The sequence below is a fragment of the Lepidochelys olivacea genome (genome assembly GCF_965140295.1).
Source record: "Lepidochelys olivacea isolate rLepOli2 genome assembly, chromosome: 5".
Taxonomy (NCBI): Eukaryota; Metazoa; Chordata; order Testudines; family Cheloniidae; genus Lepidochelys; species Lepidochelys olivacea.
In genome coordinates, this window is record NC_140415.1 from 84,982,495 (window position 1) to 85,002,677 (window position 20,183).

General features: G+C 41.4%; 1 protein-coding gene across 3 annotated transcripts in view; it reads left to right on the forward strand.

The window, feature by feature from the left end:
- LOC311520445 (tubulin polymerization-promoting protein family member 2-like) overlaps window positions 1–19,327 on the forward strand; it is a 31,656-nt gene extending 12,329 nt beyond the window's left edge. The window contains exons 2-6 of one of the 3 annotated variants that reach the window (XM_084627896.1): window positions 13,007–13,125; window positions 16,342–16,514; window positions 18,028–18,204; window positions 18,388–18,541; window positions 18,926–19,327. In XM_084627896.1, the coding sequence (XP_084484022.1) occupies window positions 18,035–18,204; window positions 18,388–18,541; window positions 18,926–19,108 (507 nt within the window). In that variant the 5' untranslated portion in view covers window positions 13,007–13,125; window positions 16,342–16,514; window positions 18,028–18,034 and the 3' untranslated portion in view covers window positions 19,109–19,327. The remainder of the gene's footprint in view (window positions 1–13,006; window positions 13,126–16,341; window positions 16,515–18,027; window positions 18,205–18,387; window positions 18,542–18,925) is intronic. The other 2 variants (XM_084627897.1, XM_084627895.1) reach the window with 2 other exon arrangements.
- The last annotated feature ends 856 nt before the right edge of the window (window positions 19,328–20,183 follow it).

Here is a 20,183-nt window from a genome sequence, read left to right on the forward strand (position 1 = left end):
TTTTTATGCTTTCAAGCCATGTGCAGTTAAGAGTATAAAATGGCTGTGTGTGGAAAAGAGGTCCTGTTTTCCCAAAATGCCAGGTGTTTTCTCCTACCAATTAGGAGATGATGTTAGCACCACAATGAGGTTTTTAATTTAATTTGGGATGGAGGAGTTGATATAATCCCTATCCCTAAAATCCGCTGCCCTCCCGCCATACCTGACATTCCCATTGTTGCTAAGAGGACTGAAGGCCTGGATCAAAGGTGGTGCTAAATACTGAATTATTTATCTTGAAATTGATACTAAAAATCCAAGTGTCAAAGAAGCAAAAGATACTTCAGGGGCAGAGAAGTTTATATTTATATCCTGTTTCCATGAAGGAACCAGCGGCTGAAATTGACAGTTGAACCGTTGTGCTCACGTAGAGCATGTGAGTGTGTGTATTTCTGCTAATAAAACCAGCATTCCCCTATAATTAGGAGTAGCAGATGGTGAGATCCTGAGCATTGTGTACCACAAGCATGGGTTCATACCTGTTCCTTTCACAAAAATAGGAATATATATATATATATATGTGTGTGTGTATGTATATATATATATTTTGCCTCAGGTTCTCTGTTTTTGCACACGATTCACCTAAGATGGAAACACAGGGCTTGATTGATATCAGCTTTAAACAAGCTGGGTTTTGGTTTTTTCCACCCCCCCCCTTAACCAGACCTGTAAAGCAGTCCCAGGCTGTGGCTTCAGCAACCGGCAGAGTGAGGCCAGCTGAGTTGTGTAGACTCCCACAAAGGGTGTCTTGCTTCCGGCAGATGTCCCAGATACCAGGCCATTCAATTCCACCACAAAAATAGTTGCGTAAAATATTGTGTGTTCTCTCTGACCTGACAGTGATGGGACTGTTCTGCTTAACTGGGCTTGTGGAAATATCCAGAATGAGCTGTGGCTTGTGTCCAGTAAACCTCTCTTCATGGTGCAGCAAAATGCCTATCTGTTAGAATGAGAAAGGGAGAGGATGTGTGGTTCCCTGGCCCCTTTTAATGTTAAACTTTAAAAAATTCGGGTTTGTGTTCCTAATTGACACTTTTTATGTTGGTTGCCAGAAGGGATAGAAGAAAGGAGGAAGGAGCCAGGGAATTTGTGTTTCTGGTACATTTTGGGACTGTTGCAATGTCTTCAGGAAAATTAGAACAGAGAGGCAGATTCTCAGCTGGTGTAAACTGGCATAGAGCCAGTGACTTCTGTGCAGCTGTGCTGATTTTCACCCTCTGAGGATCTGGCCCACGAAGAATTTTTAAAATGAAGCAGAGTATTTTGCATTTTATGTCATGAAATAAGGAGGAGATAAGAAGTAATAGCAAAGATTCAGCCACTTGAGCTGGACTGATTTCTTGGGGCTAGAAGACGGCTGATTCTCTTTAACATTGCTTTTTTTTCTTCACTGCCCTGTTTCTAATCTTATGCCTCTTTATCTGGTCTTTGCTGGGAGCAGGGACTGTGTTAGACTAACATGGATTTCCGAGGAACTCTGAGTACCTTTTTGTCCAAATCATATTACCAATTATCCCCAAATGCACAGAAAAATCCTTATTCACATTGGTCAGTGAAAATGTACAAGACCCCAGCTTTTCTACAAATATTCTGCTCCTAATGTGGACAAGGCTTTCCATTCTGCTTGCTGGATTTCATCTTACTTTATCTGAATTTCAGAACTCATCCCTGTTGCCTAGGGTCTCATTCACCACTGCCTTGCACCATATGATGTCATTTACATAGGTGCAAATTAGACTGCACAAAGTATGAATGACTCCACGGGATACAAGGCTTATTTCCTCCCATCTTCCTCTCTTGCTCTCATATTTCCAGAACTATGCTAATCTTTCTCCATGTGGTTAAGCTCATCTCTTTCCATGGGCCAAATTCCAGTTGGAGCTGATTTGGCTCCCTGTCTGTGGAAGTGCATAGTTTTTTAAAGTGCCTTACTCCAGCCAACCTTAAACAGAGAGCACTACGCAGAGCTCAAGCTCTTTTCTCTCAGGACATCTCAAACTGGGGGTGAGTCTCAATTTTGCTTGAGTTGTACTTGGTTCAAGAGTGGAGCGGGGCAGGAGTGTAGAGGGGATTTTGTCATATCTTGGCATCTCCCCATATTCTTAGGCAATCTGTGGGCCAATTTGACTATTAGTGTAAAATAGAATATCATTGGTATGCTCTAACTTCTCACTCTGCTGCAAAGGTCCAACCACCTGTTCCTGCTATGCTGGGGGCTGTGAGGATGGGTGAAGGAGAGCTGACTGTGATGCTGCAATAAATTTAATATTGGCCTCAATCCTATGCACAGGGATGGATTGGGGGGTGAGGGTGGGGAAATAGTTGTATAATCCAGCTGTATCTATATCAGTAATCAAGTTTTTGGAAATTATTATTATTATTACATAAGAACATAAGAATAACCATACTGGGTCAGACAAAGGTCCATCCAGCCCAGTATCCTGTCTGCTGACAGTGGCCAATGCCAGGTTCCCCAGAGGGAGTAAACCTAACAGGTAATGATCAAGTGATCTCTCTCCTGCCATCCATCTCCACCCTCTGACAAATAGAGGCTAGGGACACCATTCCTTACCCATCCTGGCTAATAGCCACTGATGGACTTAACCTCCATGAATTTATCCAGTTCTCTTTTAAACCCTGTTATAGTCCTAGCCTTCACAACCTCCTCAGGCAAGGAGTTCCACAGGTTGACTGTGCTCTGAGTGAAGAAGAACTTCCTTTTATTTGTTTTAAACCTGCTACCCATTAATTTCATTTGGTGGCCCCTAGTTCTTATATTATGGGAACAAGTAAATAACTTTTCCTTATTCACTTTCTCCACACCACTCATGATTTTATAGACCTCTATTATATCCCCCCTTAGTCTCCTCTTTTCCAAGCTGAAAAGTCCTAGCCTCTTTAATCTCTCCTCATATTGGACCCGTTCCAAACCCCTAATCATTTTAGTTGCCCTTTTCTGAACCTTTTCTAATGCCAGTATATCTTTTTTGAAATAAGGGGACCACATCTGTATGCAGTATTCAAGATGTGGGCATACCATGGGTTTTTATAAGGGCACTAAGATATTCTCATCTTATTCTCTATCCCTTTTTTAATGATTCCTAACATCCCGTTTGCTTTTTTGACTGCCGCTGCACACTGCGTGGACGTCTTCAGAGAACTATCCACGATGACTCCCAGATCTTTCTCCAGATTAGTTGTAGCTAAATTAGCCCCCATCATATTGTATGTATAGTTGGGGTTATTTTTTCCAATGTGCATTACTTTACATTTCTCCACATTAAATTTCATTTGACATTTTGTTGCCCAATCACTTAGTTTTGTGAGATCTTTTTGAAGTTCTTCACAGTCTGCTTTGGTCTTAACTATCTTGAGCAGTTTAGTATCATCTGCAAACTTTGCCACCTCACTATTTACCCCTTTCTCCAGATCATTTATGAATAAGTTGAATAGAACTGGTCCTAGGACTGACCCTTGGGGAACACCACTAGTTACCCCTCTCCATTCTGAAAATTTACCATTTATTCCTCCCTATGTTCCCTGTCTTTTAACCAGTTCTCAATCCATGAAAGGATCTTCCCTCTTATCCCACAACAACTTAATTTACATACAAGCCTTTGGTGAGGGACCTTGTCAAAGGCTTTCTGGAAATCTAAGTACACTATGTCCACTGGATCCCCCTTGTCCACGTGTTTGTTGACCCCCTCAAAGAACTCTAATAGATTAGTAAGACATGATCTCCCTTTACAGAAACCATGTTGACTTTTGCACAACAATTTATGTTCTTCTATGTGTCTGACAATTTTATTCTTTACTATTGTTTCAACTGATTTGCCTGGTACTTATGTTAGACTGTAATTGCCAGGATCACCTCTATAGCCCTTCTTAAATACTGGCATTACATTAACTATCTTCTAGTCATTGGGTACAGTAACTGATTTAAAGGACAGGTTACAAACCATAGTTAATAGTTCTGCAATTTCACATTAGAGTTCTTTCAGAACTCTTGGGTGAATGCCATCTGGTCCCGGTGACTTGTTACTCTTAAGTTTCTCAATTAATTCCAAAACCTCCTCTAGTGACACTTCAATCTGTGACAATTCCTCAGATTTGTCACCTACAAATGACAGCTCAGGTTTGGGAATCTCCCTAACATCCTCAGCCATGAAGACTGAAGAAAAGAATTTATTTAGTTTTTCCGTGATGACTTTATTGTCTTTACGTGCTCCTTTTGTATCTTGATTGTCTCGGGGCCCCACTGGTTGTTTAGCAGGCTTCCTGCTTCTGATGTACTTAAAAAACATTTTGTTATTACCTTTAGACTTTTTGGCTAGCTGTTCTTCAAAATTCTTTTTGGCTTTTCTTATTACATTTTTACATTTAATTTGGCAGTGTTTATGCTCCTTTCTATTTACCTCACTAGGATTTGACTTCCACTTTTTAAAAGATGCCTTTTTATCTCTCACTGCTTCTTTTACATGGTTGTTAAGCCACGGTGACTCTTTTTTAGTTCTTTTACTGTGTTTTTTAATTTGGAGTATACGTTTAAGTTGAGCCTCTATTATGGTGCCTTTGAAAAGTGTCCATGCAGCTTGCAGGGATTTCACTCTAGTCACTTTTCAGAGTAGCAGCTGTGTTAGTCTGTATCTGCGAAAAGAAAAGGAGGACTTGTGGCACCTTAGAGATTAACAAATTTATTTGAGCATAAGCTTTCGTGAGCTACAGCTCACTTCATCGGATGCATTCAGTGGAAAATACAGTGGGGAGATTTATATACACAGAGAACATGAAACAATGGGTGTTACCATACACACTGTAAGGAGAGTGATCAGGTAAGGTGAGCTATTACCAGCAGGAGAGCGGGGAGGGGGAACCTTTTGTAGTGATAATCAAGGTGGGCCGTTTCCAGCAGTTGACAAGAACATCTGAGGAACAGTGGTGGGGAGGAAGGGGGGAATAAACATGGGGAAATAGTTTTACTTTGTGTAATGACCCATCCACTCCCAGTCTTTATTCAAGCCTAACTTAATTGTATCCAGTTTGCAAATTAATTCCAATTCAGCAGTCTCTTGTTGGAGTCTGTTTTTAAAGTCTTTTTGCTGAAGAATTGCCACTTTTAGGTCTGTAATCAAGTGACCAAAGAGATTGAAGTGTTCTCCGACTGGTTTTTGAATGTTATAATTCTTGACGTCTGATTTGTGTCCATTTATTCTTTTACGTAGAGACTGTCCAGTTTGACCAATGTACTTTTGGCAGAGGGGCATTGCTGGCACATGATGACATATATCACATTGGTAGATGTGCAGGTGAACGAGCCTCTGATATTGTGGCTGATGTGATTAGGCCCTATGATGGTGTCCCCTGAGTAGATATGTGGGCACAGTTGGCAACGGGCTTTGTTGCAAGGATAGGTTCCTGGGTTAGTGGTTCTGTTGTGTGATGTGTGGTTGCTGGTGAGTATTTGCTTCAGGTTGGGGGGCTGTCTGTAAGCAAGGACTGGCCTGTCTCCCAAGATCTGTGAGGGTGATGGGTCGTCCTTCAGGTTATGTTGTAGATCCTTGATGATGCATTGGAGAGGTTTTAGTTGGGGGCTGAAGGTGATGGCTAGTGGCGTTCTGTTATTTTCTTTGTTGGGCCTGTCCTGTAGTTGGTAACTTCTGGGTACTCTTCTGGCTCTGTCAATCTGTTTCTTCACTTCAGCAGGTGGGTATAGTAGTTGTAAGAACGCTTGATAGAGATCTTGTAGGTGTTTATCTCTGTCTGAGGAATTGTAGCAAATGCGGTTGTATCGTAGAGCTTGGCTGTAGACAATGGATTGTGTGGTGTGGTCTGGATGTCACTGTACCTTTTAATTTCTGTTTAACTAACCTCCTCATTTTTGCATAGTTCCCCTTTCTGAAATTGAATGCCACAGTGTTGGGCTGTTGAGGTGTTCTTCCCACCATAGGAATGTTAAATGTTATTATATTATGGTCACTATTTCCAAGCGGTCCTGTTATATTTACCTCTTGGACCAGATCCTGCGCTCCACTCAGGACTAGATGGAGAGTTGCCTCTCCCCTTGTGGGTTCCTGTACCAACTGCTCCAAGAAGCAGTCATTTAAAGTATCGAGAAATTTTGCCTCTGCGTTTCATCCTGAGGTGACATATACCCAATCAATATGGGGATAATTGAAATCCCCTACTATTACTGAGTTTTTTATTTTGATAGCCTCTCTATTCTCCCTTAGCATTTCATCGTCACTATCACTGTCCTGGTCAGTTGGTCGATAATAGATCCCTACTGTTATATTCTTATTAGAGCAAGGAATTACTATCCATAGAGATTCTATGGAACATGTGGATTCATTTAAGATTTTTATTTCATTTGATTCTACATTTTCTTTCACATGTAATGCCACTCCCCGCACCGTACGATCTGTTCTGTCCTTCTGGTATATTTTGTACCCCGGAATGATTGTGTCCCATTGATTGTCCTCACTCCACCAGGTTTCTGCGATGCCTATTATATCAATATCATCCTTTAACACGAGGCACTCTAGTTCACCCATCTTATTATTTAAACTTCTAGCATTTGTGTACAAGCACAAATAAGTTATTAGTTTTTAATAGTAGTTATTAATTTTATTGCTCTGAGGCCACAGCCAAAATGTGGCCCACATTTTGCTTGGTGCTGTACACACATAATGAAAAGACAGTCTCTGCCCCAGGGAGCTTACAATTCAAGTATTCAGTGAGAGACAACAAGTGGATTCAGCAAACAGACAGGGGACCAAAGGCAGCCATGAGACAATGATTTCCTTCTTGTCTTCCCCTTTAGTGATTTGTATAAAGAATTTTCTGTGCATGTGGTATTCATAGAAGGTACTGGATTGAAAGCTGTGAAGACTGAAGCTCTCTGCTAATACAGTCCCAGTGCAGAATGGTAGTAACAATGCAAGGTTCCCTCCATTTGCGCACCAGTTTGCTTCAACATTGGGTCCCCCTACAGGAGGGAGATTTCAGACTCTATGCTCATTCATATCTTGATCTCTTTCTGAAAAGTTTACAATCTCAGTCTCTGTTTGATGGCAGCTGCAGCCTTTTCATTTGCAAAACACAGTTTATTTTCAAATGAGTAATTATATTTCCTACCACTGATGGAAACATAACGAAATCTCTGTTTTATTTTTTCATTGATATTCCTTGATGGAAACATATTAGTGTTTTAAAATCCCCCAAATGGCTAAACAAGCATTACTTCTGCTTTTGGAACTCACAACAGATTGTTAACAAAGTAATATTATTTCCTACACACAGTGCAAGGAGTCTACACACTGCAAACAGGGAGTTCTAAAATGTGAGCTAAATCGTCTTGTGTTGTGTAAGTCATGCTATGCTCAAGGCTTATTAACTGGGATGTTGTAAGTAGTTTTTTTACTTTTCACGGAGTGCGAGGTGAGATGATATAGCAGAAGGATAAAGTAATACAGACTGCAGATATAAACTTTTACAGTAACTTTGTTTAATAGCTACCTAAGCAAGGTCAAAGCTCTGTTTCCATATAGTAATTGAGCTTTGATCTTTATGCATTGACATTAGAGAATGTTGTTATTTCATAGATTAAAGAGGAAAAGTTAACAGAATGCTGTCCATTAATTATTTTATAGTTTGCCATTTTTCTTTCTTCCCATTACCTGAAACACATCCTAAGAAGCTTGAAATAACATTCTTCAGGGTTCAAACATGTCAGTCCAATCAATGGGAAAAGGAGAAAAAACAATAGCTATAGAAGGGACATTAAGGACCAGTTTCATGTCATGTGGGTGTATCTCTGTTGGGGGTCCCGCATATTTGCCTGTAAGGACATTGGGTGGCAACCTGTTCACACTACAGATAGGTTTCCAAAAGCTTGAAAGCATCTAAATTTTCCATAGGCTTAAGTGTTGGGTCTAAACTGCAAAATCCCACTGAAAGTCAATTGGACCTGGGCTCCTTAGGCACTTCTGTAATTTTTACCTCTTATAATTTTTGTTAAAGTGCTTGTTTTTGTAAACAAGAATGTAAGCATTAAAACAATATTAACATAATCTTTCTTGTACATGAAAACCAAGCTTCAATGACTGCTGATAAAACATCAGTGTCTGTACTAGTACGGTAAGTACAGTACAAAAGGCATGAAGAATTTAAGATATGCGTCTTTTAGATTAGTGTTGAAAAACTGCCAAGGGTCTTGTGCATACAGAAAAATGCTGTTGGAACAACATCCATATGACTGGACTTGTTGAAACATGTCCAAACCAAATCACTCATTACCAGATGATTTCATCCAATCAAGTCTGAGGCTAGTGCAGTTTTGATTATGGAGGGAGCTAATATATCAAAACAAGAAAATAGACTTCAGGAGCTAAATTAATTCATAGAATATCAGGGTTGGAAGGGCATCTAGTCCAAAACCCCCTGCTCAAAGCAGGACCACTCCCCAACATTTTTGCCCCAGATGGCCCCCTCAAGGATTAAACTCACAACCCTGGGTTTAGCAGGCCCATGCTCAAACCACTGAGTTATCCCTTCCACTTCTGTGATTTAACTCCAGGGAAGCAGGATTACACTACGGATGAATTTTACTAACATCATAGCATGTTTTTTTATTATTGTGATAAATTATTGTATGCCATCTTTCTTAAGAGGTTAGCTACAGCCTTGTGAAGGCCAGTCTGGAATTATTTAATAGTTTCTCTGTACCTCAGTAGATTTTCAACAAAGGGCATGTCCACTTAGCACTTGGGTAGTTAATGGCCATGCCAGCATATTGATTAGACACTGTAGACCAAGTTCGACTCTGATTTATGCCCATGCTATCCCATTCAAAACAAATAGGGATACAGGGTGCAGATATTGTCCTGCCTTCTCATCCTGTGTCTTAAGGATCTATCATCCGGCTGCAAAATATTTACTATGGGCCCCTCAGCCTGAGAGAAACTTTTATCTTTTTTCCCTTGTGGGCAGGTTCCTGGGGAAAAGAATTCTTCCTGCTCCCCAATACAACCAATGCAAACCAAAACCAGTATTCCATTCAAGTGAGTAGGAAGAGAAGGAAGCAGTATAAGGAGTGTCGATAAGTACGTGAGGGCTGCTAACCCTAGGCTGAGTTTGTTAGGCCCGAGGCCTCCAGGCTGCATTGAGACAAGGGCAGTAAAGACACTTTGAGAAGTATTGTAGCATCTACACAGTTTGAAACTTGTAAAACCAAGGTTCTTAAGAACAATTTCACTTACTACGTTTCCGTTGCTGTCCAGCACAGTCAGGCCCTGGTCTTCTTTAGGGCCTCTAGGGGGTATCATAGTAAGACTACTACTGCTAAAAATAAGGGAAAAATAAAAGGGGGAAACTTCATTTAAGTGTTCAGAATTAAGAACTGTACAGTGAAAACTGAATATTGTTTTCTTTTGGTCATGTTCCATAATAACAGTACAAGAGTACTTGTTGACATTGATGTCTGTGAAACAAAAAAAAAAAAATGCAAATACATCTTCACACGGCATGTAGTTAACGTTAGCCTTCATTCCAGCACTCACAGATCATCTGGTTCCTTTTTGATCAGAGAAGTCTAACTTTCTGATACTGTTAAACACATCTAATGTTTTTCATTTATTGTTACTAAGAGCACACTTTACAGACCCTGGCCACTAGAATATTTTCTGAATTATTTTTCATTGGATCCTGATTCATATTTAATGAATATTGATTATGTTTTTAGTCACACTAGTTCACAAAGTGGAAGCTTGAATAATTAATATTTGCACTCCTCTTTGTACTGGGATCATCAAATATTTTTTTTTTACAGTTTATAAATAAGGCTATGGGTATTTTTAGTAAAAAGAAAAGGAGTACTTGTGGCACCTTAGAGACTAACCAATTTATTAGAGCATAAGCTTTCGTGAGCTACAGCTCACTTCCTCAGATGCATATCGTGGAAACTGCAGCAGGCTTTATATATACACAGAGAATATGAAACAATACCTACTCCCACCCCACTGTCCTGCTGGTAATAGCTTATCTAAAGTGATCATCAGGTGGGCCATTTCCAGCACAAATCCAGGTTTTCTCACCCTCCACCCCCCCCACACAAATTCACTCTCCTGCTGGTGATAGCCCATCCAAAGTGACAACTCTTTACACAATGTGCATGACAATCAAGTTGGGCTATTTCCTGCACAAATCCAGGTTTTCTCACATCCCCCCCACCCCCATACACACACAAACTCACTCTCCTGCTGGTAATAAATTGGTTAGTCTCTAAGGTGCCACAAGTACTCCTTTTCTTTTTGCGGCTGTTACTCTGAAACTTCTAACACGGCTGTTACTCTGAAACCTGGTATTTTTAGTGTAAGTCATGGACAGGTCACGGGAAATAAACAAAAATTCATAGCCCGTGACCTGTTCATGACTTATACTAAAAATACCTGTGATTAAATTTGGTGGGGGGAGGGGGAATGCTGGAGGAGCATGGGAGGACCCCTGCAAGGGGGGGTGCCCATGGCCAGCAGCATCAGCTGCTGGTTGGCGGGGGACCACTCCTGGGGCCATGGACTGCGGCTGCTCCAGCTGGCCAGGGACTGCTGCCTGGGGTCACGGATTGCGGCTGCTCTGGCTGGCTGCCTGGGGACCATTGCAGGGGCTACAGGAGCAGCGGGTGGTATGGCTGTCCCTGGGGCTCCTCCAGCGGCTGGTGTGGCTGTCCCGGGGCCACCTGCGCAGGTGGCCCCAGAGCCCTGGGGTCAGCCACCCTGGTCCATGGAGAAGTCATGGAGGTCGTGGAAAGACATGAAATCCGTGACTTCTGCAACCTGTGTGACAGACATGGGGCCCGAGTTATAAATGATGAAATGTTCTTTTTAATAAAAAAAATCTTTCCCCTTACCAGAGGTAAGCAGAGTCTCACTTTAAATAAAACTGAGTGCCCTGTATGAAAGTTCAGCCTATTTGTGGCCAGTTAAAGAGTATTCTCTCTGAAGCGAATTGCAGAGTCCTTTACAGATTCTGTTTGACCAAAACTCAAAGCAAAAATCAGCCACCTCTCTATGTTCTCAATGTCTGATACTATAGATCAGTGATTTTAATAGACTTGTAGGGGTGCTAGTCTCAGGAAATTGGTCATTGGAAAAATATTTTTATTTTTTTATGGAGGGGAATGCACATACTATGGTCAGTGTCCTTAATACACAGGTTAGAATGGACAATTTCTGATTTATTTCTGAAAGTTAATTGGAATGGGCACCTCCAGGACCCAAGGACAGTAAGAGAAGGTCATATACCACACACTGGTTTTCGAATGCTGATCTGGGGCTTCTTTGCTCACCATGAGCTATCTTGTGGCATTTACACTGTATCATTACGTCGAGGGCAGAGGAGTGCTTTCCTACCCAGAAAGAGCACGAGGAAAGACTGTCTTTAAGAGTTTTGCCAGGGGATTGGCCCATGAAGAAAGGCTATACCCAGATTTAAAATTTCTACTAAAACACTGTCATTATAATCCCATATGTTTAGGGACTACAAACCCTGTGATGATAAATTTCCCCTCTGAATTAAAATTTAACCTCTGAGCCTAAGAAAGGATTCATTTTCTGTAACATAAATGGAAAATTCATTATGAGAATTAAATTCTAAACCATAAAATAAAATAATATTAGGAGCAACTAAGTGTTTAATCTATTTTGCCTTATCTTAATTTCTGACAAGCTGTTTGTTACTTTTCTAAGACTAGGATTTTCTCTTCCTAAAACTCCGTAAATCCTTTCCTATAAAAATGGGTAATTATGCCCTGCTCATGATCTTGCTTTTACTCCTATAAATTTGCATCAAACATAGTATATTTGTTTACCTAGGCAGACATGATCATTGACTTTCTAGATAGGACAGCATATCACTCCACTGTACTTCACTTTGATTAAAAGTAAAACACTATGTAAATGGTGTTTCTGTTTAGAGTTTAAAAAGGCTAAGGTTCAACCTCAAAATACAGTACTGTTGACCTCAACAAGGGACAGGCTCAAGACACAAAACATACATCCACGTCTGCATCATGATTTCAAACTTCTCCATAGTTCAAAGGTTCTTGGATCTGCACTTTTGATTTTGGTCCATCTGAACTTTGAACAGCTCATTTTGATTGATTTCAAATGTTTAATACAGTTCTTGGGATTGTCAATATGTTAATGCCTTCATTCAAACAATTTCTCTGATCATGGCACTAAAAAGAATTTATGCTATAAACAGCTGCATGTGAAAAGAGAGGTTTATGTGATTATGGTCATAATTCAGAAAATATAGAAGCTACATAGTAATTTGGAATTAATTTATTCATAACAGCAGAAAAACATTCTTCTTGCATATTAAAGATTTTGATACTTTAATCTTTCTCTTTTCCTGAATTTCTGGTGTTCTGTATAACATGTATGCATTATTTTAGCATTGTAAGTGCCCTAACTATTTTCTTTTTTAGGCTCTACAAAATGTTTGGGTCTCCTTTAAATAGATTATCAGAATCCTCACAATGATATCAAAGCTGTCCTCCAACTTTCCTGAATAATTGTGTGTTTGAACAGAATCCTGAATTATACTGTTTCTTTAGTGGCTAAGCATTTTACTAGTGCAGATTCATCCCCTTACCTAGGGCTGAAGGTTGGGCAACCTACTGCATCCTTCATAATTTGTAAAGTTTTGAAAAAGTTGGTTTTTTTGCTCTGGAAAGCGGAGATGTGGACATTGTGGGACTTCTTTAAAGAAGTCACAAAGGAGGGCCTTTTTTTGTGATCCTTCTCAGTGGCAGAAATAGAGCATTAACTTGTTCTCAGCCTCGTGTCTTCAGTGTCTGTCCACATGAGATTCTCATCTCAAACCTCACTAAACGGAGTTTGTAAGAGGCTGGCAGCAGCTCAATACTTAACTAGTTACATGGTACCAAATTTTGCACTCTCTTGTATAGACTTTGTTGAAAGCCCTGGATCTGCTGTAACTTCACTGAAGCAATGTAACTGGAACATTTTGAAAATTATTTTTCCATGTGATCTGTCTACTTTAGACAAGAAAAGATGCTCTTTACAGGTAGGTCCTCCATGTTAAATGGATTATGAACAGACTGACTGACAGGTGTGAAAAATAGTTGTCAATGCGGAATCATCATTACGTTGGGTGTGTTGCTAGTGGGTTTCTGTAGGGATTGGGAGTAGACCAGGTACTAGTTAACATTTTGATCAATGAGGTGGAAGTAAATATAAAACCAATGCTGATAAAAATTTACAGATGACACAAAGATTGGGGGAGTGGTAAATAATGAGGAGAGGAGGGCAGTTATACAGAGTAATTTGGATTACTTAGTAAGCTGGCCCTAGTCAAACAAAATGAGTTTTAATACAGCCAAATGCAAGGCTATACATTTCGGAACAAAGAATGCAGGCTATACCTACAGAATAGACAACTGTATCTTGGAAAGCAGTGATTCCAAAAAGGATTTTAGGCTCATAGCAGACAAACAACAGAACACAAGCTCCCAGTGTGACGCTGTGACAAAAAGAGCTAATATGATCCTTGGAAGTATGAACAGGGAAAGTGTGACTAGGAACTGAGAAGTGAGAGCAATACTGGAATACTGTGACTGTTCTGGTGTCCACATTTTAAAAATGATATTGAAAAATTGGAGAGGACGCAGAAAAGAGGCACAAAAATGGTTTGAAGGGTTGAAAAAAATGCCTTACATTGAGAAAATTAAGGAGCTCAATCTACATAGTTTATCAAAAAGAAGAATGAGAGCTCGCTTGATTACTGTGTGTAAGTAGCTTAGTAGGGAGAAAATACAAGGAACTCATTAATCTAATTTAGCAGAGAAAGGCCAAACAAAACAAAATAAAAAGCAATGGCTGGAAGTTAAATTCAGACAAATTCAAATAAAAAAACAAGGCAACATTTTTAACGGTCAGGGTGATTAACTATTGGACAAACTACCAAGGGGAATGGTGGGTTCTCTACCTCTCGATATCTTCAAAGCAAGACTGGATCTCTTTCTGGAAAATGTGTGTTGGTCAAACACAAGTTATTGGGCTCAATACAGGGTAAAGTGGGTGAAAATCTCTGCTCAGTGTTACATAGGAGGTCAGACTAGGTGATCTAATGGTCCCTTCTGGCCTTAAAATGGATGAATGCTGGTGACACTAGATCTAAGCAATCAGGTGTAGGTTGACCCAAATATATTACTAAATTCATTACATGGTACTATCTAAGCACTTGTTTAAATTTAAGGTCTGATCCTGCACCACTGAAATCAGTATCGGTTTTACCATTGGCTTAACTGGGAACATGATCAGGCATTTTCTCTGGGTAAATTATAGTTAATTTACTTATCCACTTGTGCCTCCTCAGATGTTTAGCCAATAGGAAGCTTTCTGGTTGTACAAGGTTTCAAACAGTTCAGTTAACATTGCTGGAAAGATAAAATCAAACACCCAAGGAATACAATGCTCAACACAGTGGAACCCCAATCCTGACTATGGCCTCTGAGCACTATTGTAATCCTAATAAATAATAATACCAAAGTCAGGTGGATTTGTGAAACTCCCTGAAGCCACAACTATAATCTCAGAAACATCTCACCGTTTATTCTTACTAAGAAGTGGGTCTTATCTGTGAGTTTCCAGACCTCTGAGCCGAGTAAAAAATGGATACAGCTTTCAGTTGTAGAGCTAAAACAACTCCAGACACATTCTGCTCTTGTATGTGAGTGTGGGGCTGCCACTAATGGAATGCTTTTATAAAAACTGTTTCCACATAAGTGATAGTGAGGAGTATTGTACTGTTTGGCTCAGTGTATAGTGTGCTAGTGGTGGTCATGGTTGAGATAGGAAACGGTTATGTTGTTGGGTGAACTGTCTGGAGTTTCCCATTTTAGAGGAGCACTGTTTATGCCTTATAATATTCCTCCCCATCCAGAAAGTTAAACTTATATGTGTTTTAATAACAAAGGCCCCATGTATTATGCTACATAAACATGGACTAAATTTGTCAGAAATGCTTATCTAGAAATTGCCAGTTCTGCGCATGCATGCTGAGGGGAACAGAAACCTTGTGTAATGGTTTCTCTCTGATATTCTAGCTCCTGGACTAAATAACGGTCACTTGTGCTAACTAATATTACCACACAGGCTATCCTAGCCTGGATTAAACTGGCATGGAGAGGACTGCTGACTACATTACATTGAAGTACAGATTATACTCTCCTTGTAGTATGAAGCAACCCCCCAACGTACATGCTGAGGTGCAGTACTGCTCTGAAACATGAATAACAATAGCATTGTGGGGATTTCATATTCTGTCAATGACTTCTAAAGCAACTTTGCCCAATTTATCAGTCAAAAGATCTCCTTCAAACTGCAGTTGGTTTCTTTCTTTCTGGCACACCATTAGGCACAGGTTCAAATATATCTTCAGTAATAACTTTATTATAACTGATATTTTAGAGACAATGGGATTGCATGTGTTTTATGGAGGATGGAGTTTGGCCTGCAAATTTTCCATTCTTACAGCACATGCAGCAGAAGGAAAGAACCCGCTTGACTTTCACATCCCAGGCTGAGTTTGCAATCTTTTGACTTGTAAAGTGAATACATTTGATTTGGAATCACTGAGAGATAATAAACATGGAATCCCAGGGCTTATTGTATTGATTACATCCAGGTGAAATATTTTTGGTAGAAACTTTTTGGGAAGAAAAATTCAGATTTTTGTGACACAAAAATGTTTTGCAAATTTGCGTCAGTTTTGCCAAATATTTCATTTTGGGAGGGAAACAAATTCTGAAAAAATCTAAACTTTTCATTTTGACATTTTTGAAACATTTCATTTTATGGTTTGTAATAACTTTTCATTTAAAAATTTCCTGTAATTTTATCTTTCACAAAAATAAAAAAATGTCTAAAGCTGGTCAAAATTCAGCATTAGGTTTCAACTTTGTCAAAACAAAACCTGCAGTGATTTTTTTTTCTTTTTGAGCTGTAGATAATTTACATTTTTGGTCCAAATTTGTTTTTGTTTACTTTTCAAAATTGCCAATGAACCAAACAATTTGTTATTTTCAGTTTTAGTATAAATTCCTTTTTCAGAGTATAATAAACTTTAATGGATTGATTCTCCTCTTGTTACACACAAATTATTTCCATTAACATTAGTAGGAATAATACACATGCATAGATGGGCGAAATGAGTCGTCATGTGCATGTGACTTCAGAAGGGAAAAAAATCCATCTCTTGTTTTTTACTCTTTTGACTTAGAGAGCTGCCTTATTCTACAAAGTTATCGTTCTGGAAATTCACCTAACTCTTTCGAGGACAGTAAGTGCTGGAGCCAGAAGCACAAGGAAAGCCACCTCTTGATTGATTTCTACTAACTGTTTGAGCTGTGAAGAGCAGTGATAAGCTTTCTGTGTGTTTAGGAATGAGTGATGGTGGGTTTGAAGACACTGGGAGTTTTTCTGTTTACTTCAATGGAGCCAGGCTTTCATTCCGAGGGTTTTGGCATTAGGGGATGCTCCTGGGCAGGGAATCCATTTCCTAATTTTTTCCCAAATAATGTTGTAAAATAATATGTAGTTGGGTATAAAAATTTCTCATCCTTCAACCCAATTCCCCAAATACCACCACTGATGTCAGCACTCAGGTGGGTGGGCAAGTGATGACATCACAAACAACTGATGAGGTTACAATACGTGGTTCAGCCTGAAACCCCAGTCTCTGGTGCTGATGGCTTAAAGTAGTTGACCTCCTCCCAAGAGAAACACGCAACAAGCAGACAAAGGGCCAGGAATATCTGCACACTCAGGTTAGCCCAGCCTCTGGATAAGGAGTCAGTATTAGAGGGGAAAGGGATCAGTTCTGATTTTAGTTATCCCTTGGACTAAATCCAGAGACACTACATTCAGTAAATTCTTTTGGGATTTCAGATGAGTGTCTCTGGATATACCCAGGTGAGCAATCTGGTTCTTCCTTAGAGTTCTGGAAGCACTGGGAGTACTTTAAAAACCCTATCAGCCCCAAAGAAACTTGAAGGACAGAACCAGTGGGTGAAGGGACGTGGGTGTCAATAGGACATGATGGAAATTTCCAAGAAGCCTAAGGAGCTTAGACACTCAAATCCCTTTAAAAATCAACAGAATTGGAGTGCCCAGCTCCCTTGTATTGCTTTGAAAATCCTGGCATTTTCTCTCTCAAGTCTAAATCCAATAGTTCTTCGTCTGAATCAATTGACAATTAATGGAATATTGACAAACGGTCAGAAGAGGCTATAGAGCTATGTCTGGGGAATTAGTGAGAGGGAGAGTTTGATTGATCTGGGTTTGATTTTAAGCTCAGCCAAAGACTTAAACTAGGATTTTCAGATCTGCCTAAGGGGATTTGACAACCAGTCTCCATTTAATTTTAATGGGAATTGGATGTCCTAATTGCTTAGACAGCATTCAAAATCTCAGACTTCATTTCTCCATCCCTTAGTTCCCCATCGATAAAATGGGAATAATTCCCTTCCTCAGAGGCTAAATTTAGGGATGTGGTGAGGCTCAGATACTATGGTAAGAGGGGCCTAAATAGGGAGCTATGGTCTGACCTACCAACTTCATTCACTGCGGGGAGAAAGCAGACCATGCAGGAATCTTTGGGTAGAATCCAAAGAGCTGGAGCTCTGACTATGGTTGTGGTTTCCAAAGCTGTCCAGAGGATTTAGGCTGCCCAATTTCTATACATTTTAATAGAATAAGACTGACACACTCCCTCCCCACAAATCCCAACTCTCTAGAAATAACACCCACCCATTTCTTTTCTCTCCCCAGACACCCCACTCCTAAATTCCAGTTGTCTTTATGTAAATATCATTATGACCCCAACAACATAGTCTCAGGGTGAAGGGGTTGTAGTGGTGATGTCTTGGTGGGGAGGCCCAGCCTAACAGTCTCCCTCTTTCCCTAGCTGGAGGATGTCGGAGTTGGAGAAAGCCTTCCGTAAATTTGCCACGTATGGTGACACGGCTGCCACTGGCAATGATATGACGGGCAAGAACTTCTCCAAGATGTTGAAGGATTGTGGCGTAATGGACGGGAAGGCCGTGACCAGCACCGATGTCGATATTGTGTTCAACAAAGTCAAGTGAGTGGGCAATGGAGAAGAGATGGGAGCAACAGATAAGGGAGGGAAGGGAAAAACAAAGAGAGGTGAAGAGCTCATTCCCCAGTGTGATGAGTATAGTGGGAATGTTCTGGACCTTTTGCTGACACTGCAGCTCCCTGGCCCAGTGGTAACTTCCCATGTCTCTCTTCCCTCTCACTGCAGGACCAAAGGCGCTCGCACCATCAACTTCGCTGAATTCCAGCAGGCCATGAAGGAACTGTGTAGCAAGCGGTTCAAGGGCAAGTCTCCTGAGGAGGCCCTGCAGGCTGTGTACGCACTGATGGAGGGCAAGGAGCCAGCCAACGTGGGTGTAACGGTGAGTTACCAGCTCTCCCTAAGGTGTCCCTAACCTGGCACCCCCTCACTTCCCTGCCCCAGTACCAGATCTCCCTGCCCTCTGTACAGACCCTACTTGGGGCAGGAATGAACCTGCTCTGAGGTCTCTTCTTTTCTTCCACCTGCCCAAGATCCCACTTCACTCAGGAAAAGAATGAGCATAATGTGAGGCATCCCACCACAGAGAGATAACACCCCACTCAGGGCAGGAACTAACCTAATGTGAGCTTCATGGAGATATTACATTCCCCGGAAGCAGGAATGAGCCCAGTACAACCCCCACACAGGCCCCAACCTTTGGGATAGGCCTGAAACTATTGTGAACTCCACCCTCAATTCCGCTGACTTTTGCTGTCTCTTGCAGAAAACCACCACAGCTGGTGGGGTTGATAGACTGACAGACACCAGCAAATACACAGGCTCCCACAAGGAACGGTTTGATGAGAGCGGCAAAGGGAAAGGGATAGCTGGACGTGAGGACGTGACCGATAGCAGTGGCTATGTTGGGGCCTACAAGGGAGCTGGCACCTATGACAAGAAACACTAGAGTTGGCACTGCACCTTAGGAAGCCCTACACCCTGTCATCGCCTGTAGGCTAGGAGGGAGGCCATTAAACATCTCATGCTCAGTGCACCTTGGATTCTTTGTGTGTGTTACTCCTGAGGGAATACTGCGCCACTCCATGCACACAGAATTCATGTCCCTCACCGATTTCTTTGCTTATCTGCAGAAAAAATGACTTCTGACAGGGAAGCAAAGGGAAGCCTCAAGAGCAGTCATGTGCCCCTCCCCAGCACTGCAGGTGTGTTGATTCGGGCACCCGGAACAATAGGCAGAGAGATAAATTACCGTGGGGGTGCGGGAGGCTGGGGTTGACCTGGCTGGAGGCTCCTACCCTGTGCTGAGCTCAGCTGCTAGTTCTGGTTGGGTTGGGGTGTTTCTGGGACAGGCCAGGCCTTGCGCTTTATCTGGGTTGGGTGCAGCCTCACCGCCAACTCCATGTTGGGGGTGGCTTCAGGGTGATCTCCCATCCCACTGCAATGCTGGAGCCTCCACATTTATTTATTGACAAATAAAATATGCAGAATTTTAAAATATTGTGTGCAGAATTTTTAGGCACAGAATTCCCTCAGGAATAGTGTATGTGTGGGTGTTTGACTCCCAAATAAGGTTGCCTCGTGTCCGGTTTTTGACTGGAACGTCCGGTCAAAAAAGTGACCCTGGCAGCTCCAGTCAGCACTGCTGACTAGGCTGTTAAAAGTCCAGTTGGTGGTGGGAGTATGAGGACGGGACCTGCAGCAGCTCTCTCTGTGGAGCTCAGGCGTGGTGTGAGCCCTGGCGGGCACGTATCCCAGCAGAAGGGCTGGGAAAGGCATTTGGCTGCAGGCTGGGGACAGCAGTGTTAATCCGGGACAGTAGCTGCCGCAGTGGCCAGGGTGGATCCCTCAGGATCAGGCACTGTGGCCTTTAGGAACTGCTTTCAGCCCCCTCCCTGACCCGCAGAATGCCCCCTGGCCAACGGGAGCAGAAAGAAGAGACAGCCCAGCTCCCCATGGATTACATGAAGCCGGCATGAGGGCAGGGGGCCAAGGTGAGCTGTCGCTGGCTGTCCCATAGCCTG